This window comes from Scomber japonicus, chromosome 22 (genome assembly GCF_027409825.1).
Source record: "Scomber japonicus isolate fScoJap1 chromosome 22, fScoJap1.pri, whole genome shotgun sequence".
In the NCBI taxonomy this organism is placed as follows: domain Eukaryota; kingdom Metazoa; phylum Chordata; class Actinopteri; order Scombriformes; family Scombridae; genus Scomber; species Scomber japonicus.
Window position 1 is genome coordinate 24,825,238 of NC_070599.1, and position 26,209 is coordinate 24,851,446.

Here is a 26,209-nt window from a genome sequence, read left to right on the forward strand (position 1 = left end):
CCAGATGTGGTACTTGATGGGTCAGATGTAAAAGGTCCAAATGTGGTGGTAAAAGGGTTAGAAGTGGTACTTGATGGGTCAGATATAGAAGTTCCAGATGTAGTAGTAATAGGGCCAGATGTGGTAGTTAGACGGCCAGAAGTGGTACTGAGACTGGCAGATGTAGCACTAGGAGGGTCAGCTGTGGTACTTGGTGGGTCAGATGTAAAAGTGCCAGGTGTGGTCGTAAAAAGAGCAGATGTACTAGGAGGCACAGATGTGGTGGTAAGAAAGCCAGAAGTGGTGCTAAGAGTGGCAGGGGTAGTACTAGTAGGGTCAGATGTGGTACTTGGTGGGTCAGATGTAGAAGTCCTTTCAGGAGTTTGTTGGGTACTAGTTGCCAGATGATGAGGAATATCTATGAGGGAGAGAAATTTATTGGCAGTCTTAGATGTAGCAATGACTGTTGAACTACCACCAACTCCCAGCATACCAAAAAACCTTCCCAGTATACCAGCTAGTGCACGACCAGCAGCTACTAGTGCACCACCACCAGCAGCTACCAGTGCACCAGCAACATCAGCGACCAGTGCACCACCACCACCTCCTGCGTTACTGTTATTGTTATTTTCTGAATTGTTGTTGGTTTTCTTCTTAGTAGTTGTGGTTGTAGTAGTTGTGGTGGTGGTAGTAGTGCTGGCTGTTGTAGTGGAAGTAGTTGTTGTTGCAATAGTAGTTTTGGTGGCTGTTGTAGGGACTGTAGTTGTTGGTGAAATGGTAGTTGTCTGGGGTTGTGTAGTTGTAGGAAAAACTGTTTGAGTGGTGGTGGTAGATGGTTGGACAGATGTGCTCAGAGGAAGAGTAGTTGTTGGTGGACTAGTTGCTTTTGTGTTTGTAGTTGTAGGTATAATGGTGATCAGGGTGGTGGTGGGTATATTTGAGGGAGATGTTAGAGGGCTAGATGCAGTACTTTGAGGGGCACTAGGCATGGTACTGAGAGGGGCAGATGTAGTTAAATGGTCAGATGTGGTAGTGTGAGGAGCAGTGGTAATGAGAAGGGCAGTTGTGGTACTTGATGGGTCAAATGTAGAAGTGCCAGTTGTGGTAGTAAATGGTCTAGATGTGGTTCTGAGAGGGGCAGATGTAGAAGTGTCAGAAATGAGAGGAGAAGATGTGGTACTTGGTGGGTCAGATGTAGAAGTGGCAGATGTGGTACTGAATGGGGTAGATGTGAAAGTACCAGATGATGTAGTGGGAGGAGCAGATGTGGTACTGGGAGGGCCAGATGTAGTACTTGATGGTGTAGAAGTGCTATTTAAGTTAGTTAAAGGTCCAGATGTGGTTCCTGGAGGGGCAGATGTCGACATGTCAGAAGTGAGAGGAGAAGATGTGGTAGTAAGAGGGCCAGAAGTGACACTGAGAGAGGTAGAAGTTGTAGGGGGAGGGGCAGAAGACGTTGAAATATTAGGTGGGCATGTGCAGTTAAGATTTGGGTAAAACTTGCTGACAGTTGTGTGGAGAGGACATTGTGTTTTAGAAAACATTTTAAATTTTGAGGCCGTTGTGCTCAGTTTTTCTTCGAGTTCTGCCAGGGTCTTAGTCTGCAGGTATTCATCTTCATCTTCAACATTGTTGCCCCAGTGTGCACTCGCTAGCCACTCGTTCTCACTGTGACTATAGCAGCAGAATGCTGACCAGAGCATGGAAGGAATATTAACCCTGTTTTTGAGGAATACGGTGCCAGGTTGTGCTCCTGTTACCACAAAGCCTTCAATATTACCATTGTTGTTTATGCAGTACTCGTCCATAACACATTTGATGCAGTTCTCCATTTTTTTCCAGCTTCCATTGTTGAATGTGTGTACTTGTGGAACAATGTTGGTCAGGGTGAAGGTAGACTTTCTATCAGTTTCAGCATATCCATAGGAGCTTGGAAATAAATGGCCCCTGTCAAACCCTCCGTGGAGATAATCAATGTCCCCAGCCTGATGCACATAGGTCCTTTTTTTTGCCACACGCCTCATGTTCATGTTGCCATCTTCATTCTCAAGCTGTAAGAGTTGGAAAGAAAGTTACTGATGCAGGCAGTGTATCAGGGACGTAGATTAAATATTCAATAACTAATTAGTTACACCACGTGAAAATAATTTAAACTCTCAGCAACACGACCACAAAATTACTTCAGGAAGCCTCTGCTACCTCTGGAGGTAAAGTACTTTTTAAATAATATCCAAAACCCTGTGGAACAACCTTAGCAACAAAGGCAACAGAACGGATAGCCATTTGTTGATATGTATGAACAATCAGGTGTTATTATGAGGAGGAAGTAGAGGTAATTGACTTTTGACCATGTTTAACATCCAACATCATAACATAAGTATATAAATGATTTTTAAAAATCACAAAGTATAATATGTCCCATTTAAGTAATACAGTTAGCTCTCTAGGCAGTTAGTTTTGGACAGTATAGCCAGGCTTGGGGAGTACCAGAATACATCATACAGCGTTATGAAATTAGGATACAAAAACAGGTAACTGTATTCCTTTACAGCTATAGAAAAAAAGATTACAGGTACGTTTAGTAAAAATGGGGAAATTCAGCAGGATTGCAGTTTTAAAATACATTTTACAATAAGGACAATATACTACCATGCATTATAAAAGTCCCAAACATGAACTGCACAGAAACAAGAGGAAAAATTAACTCACTGATCCATAATGGTTTGAGTAGTGGATGACACGGCATGACGTGAGCAGGTGGGCACAACAGGCTTCACACCTACATTGTATTTAAAAGTTGTTACGCCCTGTGACAGTCTCAAAGACTCTTACAAATTAGTTAAAAGAGAGTAAATGACAGCTTGTAGCACACATAATGGCTCTCCACCAATATGACTGTGTGTGCATAACGTGTTCAGAGCTGACAGCATGTCACTGGTCACTGGACACGTACAATACTGAATGAGTCAAAGAAAACTTTACACACAGGCCACGCTGTGGTTCATCAGAGGCAGATTTTTTTTTTCATCAAAAACACACCTGTGGTTCCATATTCCAGACCTTCGGGCGTTTCCCCTCTTTTCCCCCTCTGTACTTGGCAGCAGAAAACACTGGGATCCTGTTCTCGGTGTCGTAGAGTGTCACAAACTTTCTTGTGTTGTTAAAAGTCTGGCAAATGGCTTTGTATCGGTTTTGATCTTGGATGTTCCCGCCCACCAAGATTCCTGGTACCTGTGGAGTTTCCTTAAGGAGAAACCCTGTACAATTTGAAATCGATGTCACCACTTCCGTTGCTGTGGGAACAACGGACAGAAGGAGGAGGGCAGCAATGGGCAGGAAACACCACGTCTTCAGTGATGTCATCGTCAAACACTGTGTGTCAGAAGAGAGAGGAAGAACAATCATCGGACATTAAAAGTAGAGTTAGTGGGGTTGAGCATAGCTCAGCGGGTAGAGCACCCACCCCATGTGTTGAGGCTATAGTCCTCATTGCAGGTGACCCCGGTTCGAATCCCAAGCCGAGTGGTCTCATCCTGCGTGTCATTCCCCCTTTCTCTGCCTCTTGTTTCCTGTCTATCTCCACTCCTGTACTCCTGTACATTAATGGCAAAAAAAGCCCAAAAATATATACTTTAAAAAAATAAAAAGTAGAGTTAGTGAGTCTTCAGTTACATCTGCAAAAGATAAGATATGTGTCTAATCAACATAAATGATATAGTGGATTAAACCAGTGAATAACCTGAACAGCTTGTGAAGTTCATATTAACATATCTTTATTTGTCTTGTGTTGACAAGCTGAGAAGAGCAGTTGAAAGTGCTGATGCAGGTCTTTTCTAGACTGTAAAACATTTTTAAAGATATTTCTTTATTTAAATGGACTATTTTCAGTTTATAGTAATACATATTGTTCAAAAGGTCAACATTATGGCCTTTAAATGACACTTGAGCTCCTCCTTGTGGCAAATAAAATGTCCTGCATGTTGCCTTAGATATCAGTTAAGGCCTTAGCCAATCAGGGAAGAACACCAATATGAGTGTGTAATCTATAGGGTTGGGCCAAAAAAAAAAAAAAGATTTTTATATTAATCGTGATTTTTTTTCTGGCGATTTTTATTTATTAATTTTATTTTTTTTTTAATTTTCTAAAGACCAACTAAATGTAGCAGTTGACTTAAGTTATGTGACTTATGATGTATTATCAAGTGTTTGGTTCAACCTGTTCTTGTCTAAAGAAAGACAATCACAATAATTGAAATATAAAATCGCAATACTCAGAATCAGGACCCAAAAATCATTAGAGAATCGAATCGGCACAAAAGCATATCTGCCCAGCCCTAGTAATCTATTCCTTTTTTGAGACTCTTGTAGAGCAGTGAATTCAGTTTGGCACACTTGGTAAATGCATCGACTACAATGGTTCATTTTTTCTGAATGTTTAAACACTAACAGTGATTCTTGAAACACTTTCTTGTAGCCGATGCATTTATCAAGTGTGCCAAACTGAATGCACGTTCTCTGCCTTTAATTTAATTTAATAACATGGTATATGTTTTGACACAAAAACAAGCTTTTTTAAACAGTTTGAAGAGTTTTTCAAAAACAGTTTGTTTTTGCAAAAGATGTATAATGTTTGGCTGGTTTGGTGTAAGGTTTTGTAATAGTGTGTAGAGTTTGCAAAATAGCCTATAGTTTCAAAGATAGTGCTTCAAGAATTAGTTAGTGTTTAAACATTCAGAAACATTTGTAAATAAAGCTGCAATTATTACTCAATTAATCTATTAACAATTATTACTACACATTTTATTTCTGTATCAAGAGAAGTTTTAATATCTTTAATATCAAATGAAAAATCACTGAATAAGTGTAAAACAGCTGCTGTGCTGTTTGTGTAATTTCTGTAAATATGTATTCACTACATTTACAAATACAAAGGTGAACAAAATGGAGCAAAAAGAGGAACAATGCCATGAAAAGCTTACCTCCTGTTCAGGTTTCCTCAAAAAATGCCAGATGGATGTCTTCAGGTTCAGGAAACACTGAACAAGACTGTCTTCCTCAAATCTGAACTGAACTTAAGTAGGAGGTCTGAATCTTATATTCAGCAGTGAAAGTGGGTGTGCTCTTACCATCAGTGATGCTGAGTTTACTCTTGATTGACCGTCATGTACTCAGAAGAAGCTGACAGACGCTTTGCTTTCTCGCACATTCAAACTGATGACAGCCTTTAAATTAAGGCTTTTCATGGTAGTCAAAGCTTTTTTACATAGTACAGTACATAAATATAATAAAAAATACAAAAAGTAGAACAATTGAAACAATGGCTTGGTTAAATTGTTGCAACAGAGGCCTCAATAGAAAATCAGACAGTTGAAGATTTTATAAGAGGTGAGTTTTAAGGGACTTGAAGAAGAGAGAGAGTCTGTGATGTAGATCCAGATCTACTTATGCAGAGCGATGAGAAGGAATTTGAATTTAATTTGTTGCAGGACAGGAAGCCATTGGAGTTTATTTAAGGATGAAGGAGTAAGCTACAAGCATTCAAAGAATAGGCTCATGATTGTTGAAGTCTGTCTTAAAACAACAGTTAGGAGCCCAAATGAACAATAAACCAGTTTTTCTTGCTGTAATCATTCCTCCTGTGATATACTGAGCATTATAAACTTACAATGTAAGTGATGGGAGACAAAACCCACAGTCCTCCTTCTGTGTAAACATGTATTTAAAAGTTTATATGAAGCTTCAACTGTCCAAATGAATCAGGTCTTTCAACCTTACAGTGGTTTTAGTGTTTTTTGTATTATGTATTTCTAAGAAGCAACGTCCACATAAACATCTTGTTCCTCTTTTGGCAGGATTAACAGTTATTTAGATTATGGTTTTAATGAGAAGTCACCCTGTGGAGAAACAGGAATCAAAACCAACCTTAAAAGACATGGCTCGTGATTTTCAACAAATCTCACATGCTAACAAGTAATGTGTGTGCATCCAAAGTCGGATATATCTTATTCCCCTGTGCTGTAGACCTCCATTATTTTTTAAGTACTATTAAAAACATGTCACACTGTTGCTTTGTTAGGTTTGTTTAGAAACACTTTAGCTAGCTTGTTGTGCTATATATCACAACGTCAAACTAATGTGACCAAACTCTTCACAATGAAGGAACGTGTCACCCAACACAGCGTCGTGGCTCACTCGTGTTTTTAACCATTTCTAGACGACAGCAACAGAGGTCTACATCACAGAAGAATCAGATATATCAGGCTTTAGAAACACAAACAATACTTGTTAGTAGAACAGCTCATATCTGATCTGAAGATTATGCTTAGGCTGCATCGAGTCTGACGAAAAAATGAACTTGTTTGACCATTTTAGAGAAATGAAACTACAGCACATAAAATAGTTTAGTTTCAGAACAAATTCATAGAATAGTTTTTAAGTCAAGTGATGTGCTGTGAAACAGACAAGTCTTACATTGAGAGCAGATTAGAGGGGGTTACAGTAGGTTCAACTAAAAGAGAGTTAAAGAGTTACAACAGACGGTAGAAATAAGCATCCAAAGTATTTGTTTCATCTGTATATGACAGATATGCAAGGGTGTAAATAAACTATGGAAACCAATTACTAAATGGTATAAAAAGTAAAAATTTGAAGATATTATAAATAAAAATCAATAATTAACAATTAATTCATCAATGACTAATTATGTTTTATATGTAATTTAGCTTTTTGGTGCTTAGGTGTTTAGTTTGCTTTTGTTTTTAAAGTCATACATTTTAAAGGTTTTCTACATAAACTGCTGTATTTTTACATTGCTGCATTTTTTTACTTAATGCTGGGCAGTATATTGATTTTGTATTGCCAGACTGTAGTTCTATTATTTGCCTTTACCCAGTTAGTCATTATATCTACATTACTGATTATCAAAAAATCTCATTGTGTAAGTATTTTGCACCCCAACCCAACAATATATCAATATCGATATCAAGGTAATTGGTCAAATTTATCAATATTTGAGTTTGTCCATATCAACCAGCTCTACTTTTACTCAAGTAAAAGAACTAAGTACTTCTGCTAAGTTTGTTATCAGAACAAATGAGACGAGAATGAGACGAGAACATTACAAACATGTAAATGTGATCACTTATTTGACAGTCTGCCTCCTCCTCTGCATGCAAATGGTAGCGTCACTAAATCCAAACTTAAAATTATAGACCTTAATAAGAGCAGCAATGTAGAGACATTCAGATGCAAATAGCTCGTAACTTTTAGGGATAATTTTTCTAGTAACTTAAAATACTGTTTCACTTTCTACTTGACTTTATGATTATTTACAAGTTAAAATGTGAAAAACTAAAAGGAAATCTCTGTGATGAAAGAACACCGTTTTATGTTTCTTTTATTAATCAGACCTATAAAGGGAACACAAATAAAGCCATTTTAATCAGACTGGGAACCAGATAACAAATACCTAAACTTGGGAGTGAGTTGTTTTTCTGTTTTTTTGTCCCTGTATGAAACTGGGACTGCAACGTAGAACTGCAATGATTAATAAGTTACTGATTAGTTGAAACTATGAAATCAATCACTTTTTTTAATAAGCAATTCATCATTTGTCACTTTTAACAGAGGAAATATCGAAATTCTGTGACTCCAGCTTCTTAAATGTGAATATTTTCTGAATATTTTTGGGTTGTGAACAAAACAAGACATTTTGAAGATGCCATTTTTGGCCTCCGGGAAACAGTGTAACACCATTTTCTGTCATCTTTCGACCAAACAACTAATCAATGAAATCAAGAAAATAATAATTAGTCGATGCCTTAGTCGTATCAGATCAGCTGCAGCATCCAATCACTGCCAATTCCCAATAAAGGGTGTGTCAGTTTGATAAAAGTCTTTAGAGCACAGGCCTCTGAACGTCCTTCCTGATGGTGGACCAGAACGATTCCCGGGACACTCCAGAGGCGAGGAGACATGAACAAAAGGTAATAAGAAGCACTTTATCTCATCTGATGTGAGCCTACTGTAAGACCAGACATCTTCACATGGAAAGCCACACCTGACGAACAGACTGAACAGCCAGTTTCTCTCTTTAATATTAATGTTCACCATGTGACGACAGATTTGCAGTACAGCTAAAAAAAACTGACATTTGAACATTAAAAAACAAACATAACAAAAACTAAAATCAACACCCTGACATTCCTTTAACATCACAGGAACAATTCACACAGCTGAGTCCTTACTGGAAGGAAAGTGAAGCTTCATAGTGTGTTTTGTTAGCTGACACTTTTTACCACTGCTCACTTTTACCCATTTGTCACCAACAAATCTCTGACCGAAAGCCCCATGTCCAACTAGGAGGTAGACTCGGATGGTTTCAGCTACACAGATGCAACCTAGACTCCTGTGTCCATCGTTAGAGCCCATTACACATGTTCTTTATTGCTGTTAGCTTGTACAGGCGTTAGATTTGTGCAACAAACTATAAATGCTGTCTGAAGACAACATGAGCAGCTGTCCAAGGGTTGTTCTGGTTGAGCAGATCTGAAGATCTCTGAAGACTCGACTGGATTAAACAAATGTGAGCGTCAGTTTTAGCACCGTTACACCGAGTTCTCAATGTTGTCGTCCTGTTCTACAGCGCCGTAAATCAGACAACACCCTTAAGAATCACAGAAATGACCGAGGTGGAAGCAGCTGATTGGTCAGTTGGTCAGTTTGGGGGAGGGGTGTCACTCTCCAGAGCGTCGGAGATCATTGTGCAGAGCTGAGAGAAAGAAGGACGCTCCTCTGGTCTCTGGAGAGAGAAAACAAGCCATATGTTCATGTTATTATTTCAGGCTAGAGCTGCAACTAACGATTATTTCCATTATTGATGAATCTGTTGATTGTTTTCTTGATTAATCCATGGTCCATAAAGTGTCAGACAATGGTTCACAACCCAAAGATATTCAGTTTTCTGTCATGGAGGACGAAAAAACCTGAAAATATTCACATTTCAGAAGCTGGAATCAGAGAATTTGGATTTGGACAATTGAAACACAATTAATCGATTCATAAAACAGTTGGTGAACAAGTGAAATTATGCTGAAACAGGTGATTTCCTAAAACTCTCACCTCATGCCAACAGCACTGCATGATTTCATAGATGGCAGGTGTGGCCATTTTGGGCCTGTAGAGGCGGTGACCCTTGGTTACCAAGGTAACGACCTCGTGGTTGGGACTCTGTTCAAACGGCATTCGGCCCTCAGTGAAGACTTCCCACATCAACACACCTGGATGCAAAAGAAGACGGAGGTTTAGTTGTTAAAGCACTGAGTTCATAGTAAACATGAGAACATAAAAAAAAGCTGCAGATCTCTTTTTTAATAACTGTACTTCATCTTCCTAAATTAATGTTCTGGTGATTTTTTGGCACTCACCGAAGGACCAGACGTCAGACTTGCTGCTGTATTTGCAGAAGTTAAAGACTTCAGGAGGCGACCACTTCACAGGGAACTTAGCACCCGATGAACTGGTGTACTGGTCGTCCAACACATATCTGCAATAAACACACAGAGATTAGCATATGAAGTTGTTTGTTCTCTATATGCTACCAAATTACATAACACTTTCAAAGAAATGGCCCACGAATTAAAAACTGTGTTCTGTCAGTCACTTAAAGAATGATCAACACATTTATTAAGAAATTGTGAAAAAGAGCATCAACATAATAGCCTCTAATGAGTGGGTCATCATCAACGAAACTGCAAATTACTCAAACAGGAATTTAGTATAAAATTAAGGCAACTGTAAACTAAAACATTACTGAAGTCAGTCTGGTACCTGGCCATGCCGAAGTCAGACACCTTCACCACCAGAGCGTCATTCACCAGACAGTTTCTGGCAGCCTGCAGAAGAGACGGAGGGGTGAATTTGTAGTTTGACACACAAAAACACACATTGAAAACTAAATATTTTCTGTCAGTGTAAAGTTACAAACTAAACCAACTTAACCAAAGTTGTTTGTTATATTTTGATTAAATACCTGTAAATTACTTGAACCAGTAAAATAAAGCATTACCAAACATGTTTATATTTTACTGGAAGAAAAGACACATATTCAGCATATAATGAGAGATGAACAAATAATTAACACAGGAACACAAAGTTAGGTCTTAACAATATTTCAAAAATATGAAAAGGTGCCATGACGCCGGTCAAATACACAAGTGAAATATGAAATTTGAGATTTGCAACCTTTTAAAATTTTTGGAGTATGCTCACTGGATTTTGGGTTTAGCACTCCACTGAGAATCCCAGTTGAAGCACAACCCTCCTCCTCCCATCTACATGTTTATTGCTTTGAGGCCATGTTAATAACTGAGATGAGCATGTAAAGGTGTTTATATCCACTGTCCTCTTTCAGCAGGACAGTAAGAAGAAAGACTTTCATGACTGAGTCAAACTGTAAGAGGTGGAAAAACCTACAACCTTAACTGATGTAAACTATGCCCAATGAAAGAAAACTACAACCTGGTTTCCATTTGATGTTGAAACACCTCACATCTCAGTGAAAATGTTCATCAGTCACATAAACACTGCTCTAATGTCTCCACACAAAGATCCTGACTTCTGGGATGCAAACATTCACGTGAAGAGAAACAGACTAAAGAAACTAAACGTCCGCTTGGATCAACGGAGAAACCTGCAGTTACCAGATCTCTGTGGATGAAGCCGTTGCTCTCCAGGTGCTCCATGCCCTCGCTGACGTCCAGGCAGATACTCAGCAGAGACCCCAGGCTGAAGCTGCCCCGCCGCTGCCTGAGGAAGTTCAGCAGGCAGCCGTGCTCCATGAACTCTGTGACGATGTAGATGGGCCGCTGCTGGCTGCACACTCCATACAGCTGCACCAGTTTAGGGTGAGATAGCCTCCTGGAGAAACCGTTTTATGAGAAAGTTAAGTACAGGAAACTTAAAGTGTACGCTCATCATTTCTGATGTGTTTATAATTCTTATGTGCATATTTCTATACATGTACTGATGCTCAGTCAGTCAACAACCCAAAGATATTCAGTTCATTCTCACAGAGGACTAAAAATACCAGAAAATACTCACATTTAAGAAGCTGGAACGAGAGAATTTTAGCTTTTTTTCTTAAAAATGACAAGATCAAAAGAGTTCATGATTTAATGACTGATTGTTGTAGATCTGGACTTCATTATGTTATCTTCAACATTTTGTAAATATGTGTAGTTTTAAGTCCTCTCTTTGTGACAGGAAGCGAAGCATAGACTGTAAAATCACTCAATCAACTAAAAAATGAATCACAGGAGAGCAATTTCTTTCCTAACTTTGCTTCCTTTTGGAACAAGTTTACTGTTTTTAATTGATCTGCTGATAGGCTCTGTAGTGAGAACAATGAGCCTGAATTTTACTAATAGTTTCATTATTTCAAGGTACTGCATGCTGTTTTATCAGCTCATCTTACTTTGCAGCTCTACATTGGAAAAAACAAAATTGGCTGTTATTGCAGTTCCACTTCTGACCAGTAGATGGCAGCAGAGATCAACAATCTGCTGGATATAATTTGACACATGGGCTGATTGTCCTTCAATGTAAAGACTATTATACTTTAATATTCTCTAGATATGAACTTTCCTTTCTCCTCTTATTGTCTTTCATCTCCAACTTTTCTCTCTTTATCTCTTTTCAATAGCCTCTGCTCCCACTCCTTCCTTACATCATGACCTTGGCCTCCTCGATGAAGTCCTCCTCGTACATGGCTCCCTCCCTGATGGCCTTGATGGCAACTTTGTGCTGAGCCCTCCACTTGCCAAGCCTCACCAGACCGAACTGACCGCTGCCCAGCTCCTTCATGAAGGTAAGCTCGCTGGGGTTGATCTCCCACTTCTCTGCAGGGGCGGGGAGGGAGGGAGGAGAGATGAATATTTGTTCATGGATGGTTTAATGTAAAAAGAAAAAAGTGGCTCAAGGACTCTTAAACTAAAGGAGCTGGTAAACGTTCTGCCAAGTGATGCAGGGGCGGGACAGATACAGAAAGGACGAAGGAGAGATGAATATTGTGAGCTTTGTTCATGGATGGTTTAATGTAAAAAGAAAAAAGTGGTATTTGAGGACTTACCATAGCTGAAGCCAGCAGTGGACGGAGCAGACTTGTCCTGTTTTCCTACAGGATACCTCAACCTGGCTACAAGACCTGAGACAGACAGATCAAAAGACCAAATAAAATAATTTGGAGGGCTTATTTCATAATTATGACTCAAGTATCTCATGATAATGGGATAATATTCTGTGACTTTTATCACACTTTATGGTATGCCTTAGTTTGATCATTGATACCATACTTCTTAGACAGCAATATAGATTTTATCTGCGATGAATTACTGATGAATGACTTTGTGTATATGAAGCATATCATACCAGACTTTTGATACACAATGTTAACATACTAATAGTAATGGTTAAGGTATATTATCACTCATAGTGTTAAATGTTGATAGTAGGCCATAGTAGGACATAGTAGGCCATCCCATATGTTGTATTGATGTGTTACTTTGTGCCTCTTTTCACCTGACAGTCTCTTGTACTTGCTTAACTTTTTAATTTCATGGATTACATCAAAGCTTTTACAGAAATCAAATCAAAGTGTGTCTAAAGCCTCTTCAATACATAAGTTGCAGGTAAATTACTGGGATCATTTTACAGGTACTGCTAATGATTTTCAGTATTCAGACTTGTAGCTATATTCAAGAATATTTCAATCTTGTATTGTTTCACACATGTCATGGTACAAACAGTCCAGCAGATGGCGGTAATGCAACAGTGTTCAGTGTTGACTCATACTCCTAAAAAGAGGGCTTATTTTGTATATAGCTTGTTAAGTATCAAATCAGCTGCAAAAGCATTGACAAAGCAACCATAAACAAGTCCTGCTTTCATTCACAACACACTCAGTATTTTCCTTGAAACGTTACTAGATCGTGAGGTGGGGAATTAGCGGTACAGATTTCCTTGAATATTAATCCCTGCTCCCATTCGCGCATGACCCCATGCAGGAAATGTTCCTGAACATTTCAGGGAAATACTGTATGTGTGAAACGGGTTTTAGTGTCTAACAAACCTACCAGGAATAATATTTTGTGTGAATTCTAACACCGTCTTTTACCCACAACTTTAGCCTGTTGGACTAGAACAAATCAGTGGCAATCGAATAGAAACTGTATCCTGACGGCAGTTTTTCTGAGGCAACAACAGAATTTGAATCAACCATGAATAAAGCCACTGTTTATCATGTATGGATAACTAATACTAAAAGTATGTCTTATCTTTTTAGCCAAATGAGTATAAAAACCAGCTGTTATTGCTCACTGACTAATGTGAAAATGACCTGTACGCCCAAACACAATCTCAAACACTGTTATCAATTAAATGCAGTCATAAATGAATTAAAAGGTTCAGTATGATTGCATGGGTGTGTGATCTTTACCTGCTGCATTGTGTTTGTGGTACTCGATCAGATCTGGGATAGAGTTGAACAAATGTTTCTCCGCCAGGTAAAACTGTGTGGGCGAGCCTTGCGTCTCCTTGATGTGATAATGTTTTACAGCTGCACCTCCCTCCCTGCAACCATTTAAACAATATACACAATGCTTAAGGTTACAGATCCATCAGATAAGGATGTGATGAGGCAGTTAAGTAAGTATGGTAGTTTTCTGTCTTTCATTTCGTTTCTAGCAGACACACACATATAGTCTCATTACCCTCCGACAGACTTGACGTAAAGAGACACTGTGTAGGTTCCTGGAGTGCTGGAGTCTCTAACAATGAAGGATCCTTCTTTGTCCTGCAGAGGGTGGCAGAAGCAGACAGATAATCTAGATTACAATCTTTGCCATTACTGGAATTCCTGTTGATGTGATGCAGGCAAGAAAGTAGGGAAGAGACAGGCAAGAACAGGAAGAGGGAAGGACACAAGGAACAAGGAAGATGACTCACCTCCTTCCTCAGGAGTTCCTCTGCCTTGTTCCTGTTGATTTGTTTACTGTACCAGCTGCAACACACAAACAAATGTGCCATGTGAATTTATTTATATGGTTTTATGAGATATGATTGTTTTTCTGGGGAACACCTTTTTACTTGACATCCAATCAAATGGTTGGCTTTGGATTTCAAAAGCTATTTTCTGCTCATTTTCAGCCATACTGGCAAGAGAGGCTAGACTGTTGTGGACTGTTTGTTCCATACTGAAATATCTCAACATCTATTTCATGGACTGTCATGAAATTTTGTAGAAACATTCATGATCTCGATAGGATGAATCTGACTGGCTTTGGTGATCCTCTGACTAGCGCCACCATAAGGTTGACAATTGTGATTTATTTGTGACATCCTGACAACTATTGTATGGACAATGGTAATATATCAACATCTTTTAATAGACTGGCAAAAAAATTAGTAGAGACATTCATGGTTCCCAGACAATGTATCCTAATGACTTTTCCTCTAGTGCCCCCATTACGTTGACCTTTTGGTTCTTATATACTTATATTAAAACCATATATGCTAGATTATTACATAACCCAAACTGATTATGTCAATTGATATTGTGCTTTAATGGTGCATATACCATATACTGGTAATCAGACAGAGGAATATGCTGCACCTAACAAAATACTCTGACAAGCTACAGAAATGTCAGATTTATGTTCAGGTTTAATGAAAGAAAAGGCTTTAACCCTTTGTAGGTCTGCTCAACCGTTTGGTAGAGGTCACTTTGTGTCATGATATCTGCTCAAAACCAAAATCTATTTAACCCATCTAACTTTATGGGCAATCTTCACCGCTTGTATGAAGTATATAATGCAGACAAAAGACCATCAGATTGCGTTATGGTTGCTATAGATACAGGTTGTGCTATGGTTGCTATAGATACAGGTTGTGCTATGGTTGCTATAGATACAGGTTGTGCTAGTGTATAAACGAAGAAAACCACAAATCACTGCTGACATCAGAGATCCTGCTGGAGACATTTCTGAAGCGGACTTTCCTTTTTTCATCTTGTACACAAACAGAATGAGTCTCTAACATGTTTTTAAGAACAAAATGAGGTCTGTAGTGGCTGTAAAACATCACATTTAGGGTCAATGAGAAACAAAAATCCATGTTTTATGTTGTCATGGCCTCAAAGAAGAAGGAAAAGCAAAACAATGCACTTTCTGGGTGTGACCTACTAAGGCTTTAATGACTAATAATATATCCTATATTCAGACCAATACAGTAAACACACCATTTGCCCAACAGTGAATCTGCTCACTGCTGCTGATCTACTGTGAAATAATTAACAAACTCACACAAACTGCACCAGGTTTCCAGATTTCTTCTCTGTTACATAGTTACTTGGGATGTAGCCTTCCTCACTGCGAAACACACAAACAGAAACACAAAGAGAACGATTAGGAGCTGGACATTTAACTATTTTAAATATAATCAAATTACCAACACCATGAATCTCTTATTAGCATGTATTCACCCTCATAAAGACTTGTAATGTTTAAAATGTGACAATAACTCTGGTATGATATGTACATTTTATAAGCACCAAGTTAACAGTTAATGAAAGGTTTATAATGCATTGCAATGTATTTATCAGCAGATAAAAGTACATATTTAAATTTTTATTAATATGCAGTATATGGAAACAATTACAACCTCTCCTATTAAAACGTTTTATATTATTAGGGCCTGAGTGCTGACCAGCGAGAAGCCCTATTGTATCTGTAAACCGACATGCATGGGGGGGCGAGGGCCCGTTCACCGCTGCTTGCAGCTTTAATTATTATTATTATTATTAAGGCCCAAACAGTACTGGATTTTTAGGGCCATTGCTGATGCCAATGTAAGGGAGTCCAAAAAACTTCAGATATCGATATATCGGTTGATATACAGAATATATGTAAAAGCTTCTTTTTTTCAGTGATCCCTCAAATGTGGTTATCAATCAGTTTAGTTTACAACAATGTTAATCTCATACAAGGATAAAAGAAGAACCGTATTCTTTTTATTGTACCCAATTTAGCTATAAACTCATTTCCATCTGCAGGTCGACACTAATACATCTGATGCAATAAATGCAAATACATAAACCATAATTCACCCAGAGAAGATTTGTTCACTTTATTTCATTAAGTGTTTAGTTAACGAGATAAATGTGACGACAGATCATCATGAACTCACCCGTACTGGTTGCGCGCTTTGAACCAGTGAACGTCACATCGCTCCAGGATAACGTACTCGTTACCTTTGACCAGACTCAGGTCGTGCTGTTCGGCCGCCGGGAAGTCATACAACGCCACCACCACGTCTTCCCTGTCTTCATCTTCATCATCCTCTTCGTCATCGTCGTTGTCATCGTCATGTGCCAGTGGGACAGGAGGAGGGGGCCGTCGCTGCAGGACGAGGAAGTATTAGCTGTGTGCGTGTGTGTATACGTGTGTATATGTGTGTGTATATGTGTGTGGGTGTGGTTAGCAATTACCTTCCTGTCTTTACACTCCTCTCCAGGAATCGGGGGTAACGGTTTTCTGGAAACTATAAAAGAGGAACAGAAACAAACAGCAACCTAAGCAGAAAGTTTGAATCAGTTTTTGTTGGCAGTAACCATCTCCACTAATAACATCACCGGGAACTCTGACCTTTGACCTCTTAACACTGATTCCTTGTAATATCAGTGATCAAGAAGAGAGGATTGCACACTGTTACAGTATTTGAAGGGTTGGTCTGAATGAGTCAGCGAAAACAGCTTGAAGTTAATATTACACTTCCTGTTTTTCTGCTTTAGATTCAACTCAGTGATAAATTTTGTGTTAAAGGTTCAACATGTAACATTTTAAACTGCAGCATCCAGCTAACAGAAGGAACCATGTTTTACTACATGTCTTTATATTACTGCTGGCTGGAGGTGGAAGTAACCACACACATTCACTCAAATACTGCATTGCATGTACAGCTTGAGGTACTTTTCTTGTGCTTCTGTCACTTTATTCCATTGATCTCTACATTTATATGATACTTTGCATATAAATAGTTAAATCTCTACCTGGACCACTAAAATACTATTTAAACATTCATGCACTCATGCTTTAATGGCATAAAATGCAATTTAAATGCACCAAAATTCCTCAAATTACTTTAAAACAAGCATTAAAAGTATTTAAAGTGCTACACCATCTCTACACAGGAGGCATAGCGTGACATGATGCTCCGTCTGTCCACACAGGATGCATTCAGGTACCCTTTTGTTTGTAGGTCTGCCCTTTGCCCAACATACAACCTGTAGTTAAAGCGGTCATCGTTGCATGAAATGGAAGATAGAAAATAGACTTGAAGCATGAAAGTACACTTTCACACTTACGCATAAATAGCAGAAGTTAAACATGAGTCGTTTTGCAGCTGTATAGATGAATCAGGAGGCTGAGTTATGTGTTCACTCAAGTGTCAACACCACTGCTGCGGCGTCAGAGTGAAACTGAAGATATTTACACTCAGTGGTGGAAAAAGTACTCAGATCCCAAACCTCAGAAAAAGTACCAGTACAGCAATATAAACTTTACAAATAAAAGTCCTGTATGAAAAATCCTACTACAGCAAAAGTACTGCAGTATTATAGTGATGTAGTATGCAGTATTACAGTAACTACACTCACTACTTTATATACAGTTAGCTAGTTTATACTACTTTATATACAGTTAGCTAGTTTATACTACTTTATATACAGTTAGCTAGTTTATACTACTTTATATACAGTTAGCTAGTTTATACTACTTTATATACAGTTAGCTAGTTTACACTACTTTATATACAGTTAGCTAGTTTACACTACTTTATATACAGTTAGCTAGTTTATACTACTTTATATACAGTTAGCTAGCTTACACTACTTTATATACAGTTAGCTAGTTTATACTACTTTATATACAGTTAGATAGTTTATACTACTTTATATACAGTTAGCTAGTTTAGTCCAGTGGTTCCCAACCTAGGGGTGGGGCCCCTCCAAAGGGTCAGCAGATAAATGTGAGGGCTGGTGAGATGATTAATGGGAGAGGAAAGAAGAAATAACAAAGTTCTGAAACACAAATGTGTTTTCAGTTTTTGGACTTTTTTTTACAAAGCTTGTTATATTACTCTTGGTACTAACAGATACAGTCCCTGATTGGCCAGAATGTGATGGAAACATGAGGATTTAATTAAGGTTTTAGTCAAATTGAACAAAACAGGACTACGTTTTGTTAAAAAGTTATGTTTAGTAGATTATAAACTTTAATTAAATAGAATTTGGTGTCTTTGTGTTCAACATGCAATGAGTATAATAGGATTTTTTGGGCATATTCCACAAACAAAAATGCTTAAAAAGTGAAATCCTTTTCGTAACATAACAACAAGTGCGTTACCACAGCAGCAGTAATGGCTGCTTCCGCCTGCAACCTAGATTCATGTCTTGATTGAAAAAGGAAGTGTATCTGAAAGGTCAGACACGTGTGACATGGACGTCTGAAAAACGAGGTTGAAAGACCTTCTGTGTGACGCGCTGTCACCTGAACTCATCTCAACTCTTCATCTATCTGTGAGCCAACTCTACAAGCACTAGAGCTGCATGGTTTCTATTAAGTCTGTGTGTGTTTATCACTGCAAGTAGAAAGCAGAAGTATTTTTACAGTGTGGTGTTGCTCCAGCTGTTAAAGTAGCTTTAACATTAGTAGAATGAGTGTAAACTGTCTTACTGTCTCCAAACAGGTTATACTCCTCACAGCCGAGAGCCTGTTTATCCACCTGACGGCAGCAGAGCCACGCCCCCTCCTGCCAGAACTGGGGGTGAAACTTGGCCATGACCACCTGGTTGTCTTTGATTTCTGCACACACACACACACACACAAACACACACACACACACACAGAAAAACATCATATTTCCATCACGTTTTCCATCATTTGAGCTTTGACTATCACTCTTTCAATGAAGTTATCTCTTCTTCTGAAGTGGTTTAATGCCAACCAACAGTCATACAACAGTACAGCATTACTACACATTAAATCACACATGCATGAATATATTTACACTAACTGCACCAGCTTATCATCACCTTTAAGTTCATGTGTTGAGGCACTAACCCTGCTGTGATTCCACTTGTGAAACACATATTTTAATGAATGAGAGCATTGACGGTCAACCAGAACCAGCCAGACAGCAGAACAATGAGCTGAAACTCAACTATGAAGCTCTGTTAAGCTGCATCGTCACTGTAGGTTCACGACTACGAGCCAAACACATTACACACTGACAGATCAGACATCAAAGTATCTAAAACAGAAAGCTTTAAGGATGATTTTGTCGTTTCCTGATGTTACCCCTCGTCTCACGTCAGGAGGCGGCAGCAATGGAAACAATGTGGGGGCTGCTGGAAAGTTGACCCAGGTGTGAAAAACCTGTGTGTGGTTTCAAGTGTGAAGACAACGTGGTAGCAAAGCGTGGGTGAAATGTGTGTGTGAGTGTATGTGAGTGTGTGTGTGTGTGTGTGTGTGTGTGTGAGTGTGTGTGTGTGTGAGAGAACTGTGTTACTGTGTGTTCTTCTGCTGTAGTAGAAGGAAATAAAGCGACGTAGATTAAGAGACTGACCATCTTTGAGGCTCTGAACCCAGAGACTCCTGCTGTCGTGACTCGGAGCGAACACATAGAGAGTGTTGTTATCGTACACCACCTGCACACACACACACACACACACACACACACACACACATCATTATTATTATTATTTCTAACACTATACCTCTAGCCTGCAAAGTTATTGATGCTGATCTCAGTGAATGTAAAAAACTTCTGATAATGAAGTCATTTGTTAAAACCTATACAAATAAAGTTGTAGCAATCAATCCAGTGACATAAAATTCATCTACAACATCTATATTTGTTGTATGTGTGTGTCTGAGTGTTTTGTGTGTGTGGTACCTGGAAGGGGTATTTGTTCTGGCAGGGAATGACTCCTCCTCCGTTCTTGACGATCTCTGCACATCTGATGCGACTCAGATCAATCGAGCCTCTCCTGAACTTCTTCTGTTGATGGAAACAACACAAAGGTATTTGACTTTTTTTTTTTTTTTCCTACTCTTCGTTGTGTTGTCATGTATTTTATTCTGTTCTCTTCTGCAGGTGTGGCAGTATTTATCTGGAGGTGATCATAAGTGGTCGATTCATTTCAATAAATATTCAAATGATCCAATATTTCAGCAAAAATCAAAGAATAGAGAGAAAGTCTTTCCTCTCCCATTAATCATCTCACCAGCCCTCACATTTATCTGCTGACCCTTTGGAGGGGCCCCACCCCTAGGTTGGGAACCACTGGACTAAACTAGCTAACTGTATATAAAGTAGTGTAAACTAGCTAACTGTATATAAAGTAGTATAAACTAGCTTACTGTATATAAAGTAGTGTAAACTAGCTAACTGTATATAAAGTAGTATAAACTAGCTAACTGTATATAAAGTAGTGTAAACTAGCTAACTGTATATAAAGTAGTATAAACTAGCTAACTGTATATAAAGTAGTATAAACTAGCTAACTGTATATAAAGTAGTGTAAACTAGCTAACTGTATATAAAGTAGTATAAACTAGCTAACTGTATATAAAGTAGTATAAACTAGCTAACTGTATATAAAGTAGTGTAAACTAGCTAACTGTATATAAAGTAGTGTAAACTAGCTAACTGTATATAAAGTAGTATAAACTAGCTAACTGTATATAAAGTAGTATAAACTAGCTAACTGTATATAAAGTAGTGTAAACTAGCTAACTGTATATAAAGTAGTATAAACTAGCTAACTGTATATAAAGTAGTATAAACTAGCTAACTGTATATAAAGTAGTGTAAACTAGCTAACTGTATATAAAGTAGTATAAACTAGCTAACTGTATATAAAGTAGTATAAACTAGCTCCACCTCCAGCAGCTACAACAGTAACATGCTGCTCTAACACTGATGCTTCACTATTAATAATCTAATGATGTCATATATAATAATATATCACTACTTTTACTGTAATACTGCATACTACATCACTCATAATACTGCAGTACTTTTACTGTAATACTGCATACTACATCACTGATAATACTGCAGTACTTTTACTGCAATACTGCATACTACATCACTCATAATACTGCAGTACTTTTACTGTAATACTGCATACTACATCACTCATAATACTGCAGTACTTTTACTGTAATACTGCATACTACATCACTGATAATACTGCAGTACTTTTACTGCAATACTGCATACTACATCACTCATAATACTGCAGTACTTTTACTGTAATACTGCATACTACATCACTCATAATACTGCAGTACTTTTACTGTAATACTGCATACTACATCACTATAATACTGCAGTACTTTTACTGTAATACTGCATACTACATCACTCATAATACTGCAGTACTTTTACTGTAATACTGCATACTACATCACTCATAATACTGCAGTACTTTTACTGTAATACTGCATACTACATCACTCATAATACTGCAGTACTTTTACTGTAATACTGCATACTACATCACTATAATACTGCAGTACTTTTACTGTAATACTGCATACTACATCACTCATTATACTGCAGTACTTTTACTGTAATACTGCATACTACATCACTATAATACTGCAGTACTTTTACTGTAATACTGCATACTACTACGAGTCCTGATCAGAAATGTAAATAACATCAGTATAAGTAATAAAAAATGACCTCAGCTTTTCCTTCATAGTAGGACAGTGAGTTCTTGGTGAGGACAAACAGTCTCTCTTTGTAGTTCAGAGGCGACGTCCTCTTTTTCTGTTGCGACCGCTTGATCAGCGTCTCCTCCAATAGCTGCTCAGCACTCATCCTGGCCCCGCCTACACCCTCAGCCCATTGGTGGGGGTCGTCGTCAGAACGTTGCGGGCTGGAGCCGAGCTAAGAGTGAATATTGGACACAAACAGAGATGCATTAATAGGGGCGACCAAAAGTGACACAAGAAATACATTAAAAATCAATGACTGTGCCAAAAAATGTATGAATTATAGGAGTTGGGGAAAAAATCGATACAGCATCATATCGCGATAGTTTGCATCGATATATCGTATCGATACGCCGACGCCAAGTATCGATCTTTTATTATAGGAATTGCAAATGAAAATTGAAGCTCTTTTTCCTTTGGGGAAATAATTTGCAGTTGAAAAAAGGTAATGCATGTGTTTTAATAGCTTTTGGATAACATCACAGGTCTACGGCAATAAGATATGTCAGACTTAGGACACACACACATAATACTTGTTCGTAGATCAGTTCATTGTTAGTGGCAGCCTTCTCTTTTTAAAATGGCAGCAATGCAGATCTGAGGAATGTGCCTTACTTAAGACCATCATCTTGTTTTAACCAGGAAATGTTTCTCAACCATTTCTCTCAATAATGACAGAATGCATTTCCTTATTCTGACAAACTAATAATGATTGAGTGTTCTCATAATAGGCGGTGCTGTTATTGTTATTATGACAAACACCTCGATCACGCCCATATCCTAATAACCACCACATCTACGTCATCATGTGTTAGCTACATAAAAAAAAGGGTCAGATTTGATCAGCTGTTTATATAACATACAGATACAGTCTAATACGTCAAACATGTTTCTTGTTCTGAATAAACTGCTGAACTTTGCACAGAGGCTTCTTATCAGTGACAGCTTGCTTGGAGATTAACTCACACAACTGTTAATTGTTAACTAATGAATCCCTACAGCACCATTTGTTAATCTGAAGAGGACACAAGGCCAGAATCAGGTCTCCATCATCATCATCATCAGTGTGGTCACTGGTGAGAAATCCTTCCAACACAGCAGCTCAGTGATTAAAACTACAGTACAACACAAATTGAAACCTCTGAAGAAGCATTTTATGTCAACTTTGAGATTTTCCCGAGACACAGTCTGACCATCATCTTTACATAATAAAGTGTTCATGGGTCGATGTGTTCTTTGCGGCTTCCAAGCTGGTTAACTTGATTTTTCCCACACTGACAAAAGATACAGTCCGTACACATCATGCAATAGTAGGCTACACTTAGTTATTTTTTCTCACTGGCATCTCACCTATTTAATGAAGGTACAGTTAGCGAGGTATTATTAGTACTGTATTAAACGATCTGCAGCCTCGTCCTCTTTTTATAGCAGGTTTCTATCTTTGACTTTTGTTAGTGGTGATGCCTTTACGTGAACATTTGGATGCCAGATTGTGGTTTTAAAAATATTTACCCGAGCAGAGATACAGGTTCCTTACCAGTTTCTCAGCTTTGCATCACCTGACGTCTGGGCTGCTTCACTTGTTCCTCTTTCCTCTTTTAACTTTTTCCTTTAAAATCTTTGGATCAGTTCTTCTACGCTTCTGTCTCCTCTCTCCTGATTGATTCACTCAGTCTGGAAATGAAGCTACCTCCCATCCTTTAATAACTCTGACAGAGCATGATGCAAAACTTTAACTTGTTTGGTGTTGATTATGGTAGTTGTGGCAATCATAAGCCGGCTATGTTACATTAATGTTTCACTTCTGCTCCACTGAAGAGTATCTCTAGCTACTCACTGTATTTTGTCTCAGTTTATTATTTGGTGCTGTACATATAAAGATTGATTGATTGATAAATTGTCACATATGATCCTCTGATTGATGAAAGCGGCTGCAGTCTGTCAACATGCGTCTACAGAGGGTTCGTTTGTTTTAAACACACACGTAGCGCAGGTGGGCGTTAGTTTGTTGGTCACTTCTTATTAATAACAACATCCGTCTCTGAGTGTCACACATGGAAACCAAAACGATCATTCATAGAAGCGATGGTCGAAACCAGTGAGAGCAGTCTGACCTGAATCTGACAGATCAAAGACAGTCAGTAGAGTTCATACTGGACTGTGCAGACGCTGTTTCTGATAGACGAGTGCGTAAAAGACGCTTACGTGCATTTAATGTCCACTACATCCCGGAGATTTATGGGGAAAATAACGAAATGGGAGCAGGGGGTGAAAACAGACTAAAAACCCGGAGGATCGAGACATTCAGAAGGTTGTGTTTTATGTCTTTCCCCCCTATTTTCTTTTCCTTTCCTCCTTTTTGGTTTCGAGACTGTTTGTATAAAAGCCTGACAGGTTGAGGTGCTGCTTTTTTCATCTAATAAAAACAGCCTAAAGGCAGGCCTACATAAATTAAGTTATAATAACTTCCTGATTTATATCAGGAAATACCTGATCAAAGATTAAGGAAACAAGTGCAAGACCCGAACAAGCATCTCACTCTGCTGAATGGACACATTTTGTTGTTACAACATTAGATCTTATCTAAGTTATGAATGTTTTATGATGCAGTTGAAGATTTCTGTATGTTTGTAAACTCTGATCAATAGAGAACAACCATCTATATTTGGCTGCACTGCCTTAATATTTCAAATAGCCTATCACCCATCCTAAAACATAGGCTATATAAATTCACCTACAGCAAAAAGTCTTATCTGAAAACACTTTTGTGTGAAGTCCAAAACAATTGAAAAAACACAGAATTATTCACACTTTTAAATTGCCATCCGTGTTTCCGACAGCACGTGAATGCAGCAGAAGGAAGCGAAACGTTGCTCAGCGCTCAGTACACCTGCTCTCAGGTGCTATTAGTCAATCCGAGTTGATTATTAACTATTAATGAATAGTTTAATGGTTCATAAACGCTCTGCATTCTTTAAGTACATTAAAGGCAGAATATGATTTTTTAATGCACTTTTTTATGTATGTCGTTTCACCACTGCAATATACTCTACTCTTATATTAAATCAGCTACTTAAAGCTTTTTCAGCATTCTGATATATTTTAAAAGTAGTGTATTACAGCTGACCTGCACGTATCTGTCATTTTGTTGGGCAGTTTTGACAACTGACAGCCACAGACTGCGCAACAGTAGCTTGTAGAAATAGAAATAAATAATGTGGTGCAGAAGTTTCTCTTACCTTTGCTCTTCATTGTCAGATTTTAGCTCCTTAGTGTGCGTTTTCCTGCCATGTCGCTGTGTGTCTGAGGAGCTGGATTCAGGAAATGAAGAAAGGGAGGCGGACACACAACCAAGCAACACACACGCGCACACAAACACTGAACCAAACACTTAAACTTCCTTATACACTGCTCTAACCGCAGTGTGTGTGTGTGTGTGTGTGTATGTGTGTGTGTGTGAGAGAGAGAGAAGAGGTCAGTGGTGGATGACATCATTTGACTGTCAAATCAATCAGATAGCTGAGTGGAAAAATATTCTGTATCTTCAGCAGAATCACCAATCAGTTTCATGTGTGTTTGTGTTTGTAGTTGTGTCTCTGTGAGGACCAGCTAGTGACAACTTCCTTTCAACATTGACATCACGTTTTTAATGAAATGAGAATAGTTTTCTAAGTGACAGTTTGGAAAGTGCAGCCTTTCTGGACATTTCTGTTAAGTGAGGACATTTTTCAGTTTGGGATGTGTGAACCTTTTGAGGCTATATTTGAAAAGCAGGAAAAGAAGATGTTCTTAGAAAGTGGGAACTTTTTAAAGTCAGCGATTTTGAAAAGTGAGGACATTTTTCAAAAAGTGGAAATATATTTGGAAAGTGGGAACTTTTTCAAAAGGGAGGACATTTTTAAATGAAGTAAAAAGTAGGAACAGTATTGGAAAATGAGGACTTTTTTAAAGCAAGGACATTTTTTGGGGGGGTGGGGGGTAACTTTTTGACAACATTGTTAAAAAGTGAGAAAATGTTGTAAACAGGAAGTCGTTGGTTAAGACATTATTGAAAAGAAGACATTTTTGGTAAGAATCAGGTACAGGTTAGAGTCAGTTGATGGGGTCCTCACAAATGTAGAAGGACTAGTGTGTGTGAGTGTGTGTGTGTGTGTGTGTGTGTGTGTGTGTTTAGCAATGAAAACTGAAAGAGTTTGCTGCATATAAACTTCCTCACTAAGTTTATATGAAACCTTTGAGTTAAATAATGAACAGTTGACACCTCAACACCTGCTCCTCATATTCAGTCCAGAGAGACACACAGCTGTGCGTTTGCATGTTTATCCGAAATAACAAACTACATTATTGACAACTACTTACTCCTTTCATGACAGACAGCCGCTGGTTTCAGT

General features: G+C 38.3%; 1 protein-coding gene across 1 annotated transcript; it reads right to left on the bottom strand.

The window, feature by feature from the left end:
* Positions 1 to 8,391: 8,391 nt before the first annotated feature.
* Positions 8,392 to 25,192, bottom strand: tec (tec protein tyrosine kinase). The gene is made up of 18 exons (XM_053343644.1): positions 25,058 to 25,192; positions 21,787 to 21,993; positions 19,987 to 20,091; positions 19,657 to 19,738; positions 18,765 to 18,893; positions 16,520 to 16,572; positions 16,219 to 16,430; positions 15,336 to 15,401; positions 13,981 to 14,035; positions 13,746 to 13,828; positions 13,472 to 13,605; positions 12,107 to 12,181; positions 11,705 to 11,876; positions 10,680 to 10,896; positions 9,808 to 9,872; positions 9,405 to 9,523; positions 9,100 to 9,257; positions 8,392 to 8,779 (listed from the first exon to the last, which is right to left on the bottom strand). The coding sequence occupies exons 2-18, from the start codon at positions 21,922 to 21,924 to the stop codon at positions 8,696 to 8,698; spliced, it is 1,947 nt and encodes a 648-aa protein (XP_053199619.1). The 5' UTR covers positions 21,925 to 21,993; positions 25,058 to 25,192; the 3' UTR covers positions 8,392 to 8,695.
* Positions 25,193 to 26,209: the final 1,017 nt, after the last annotated feature.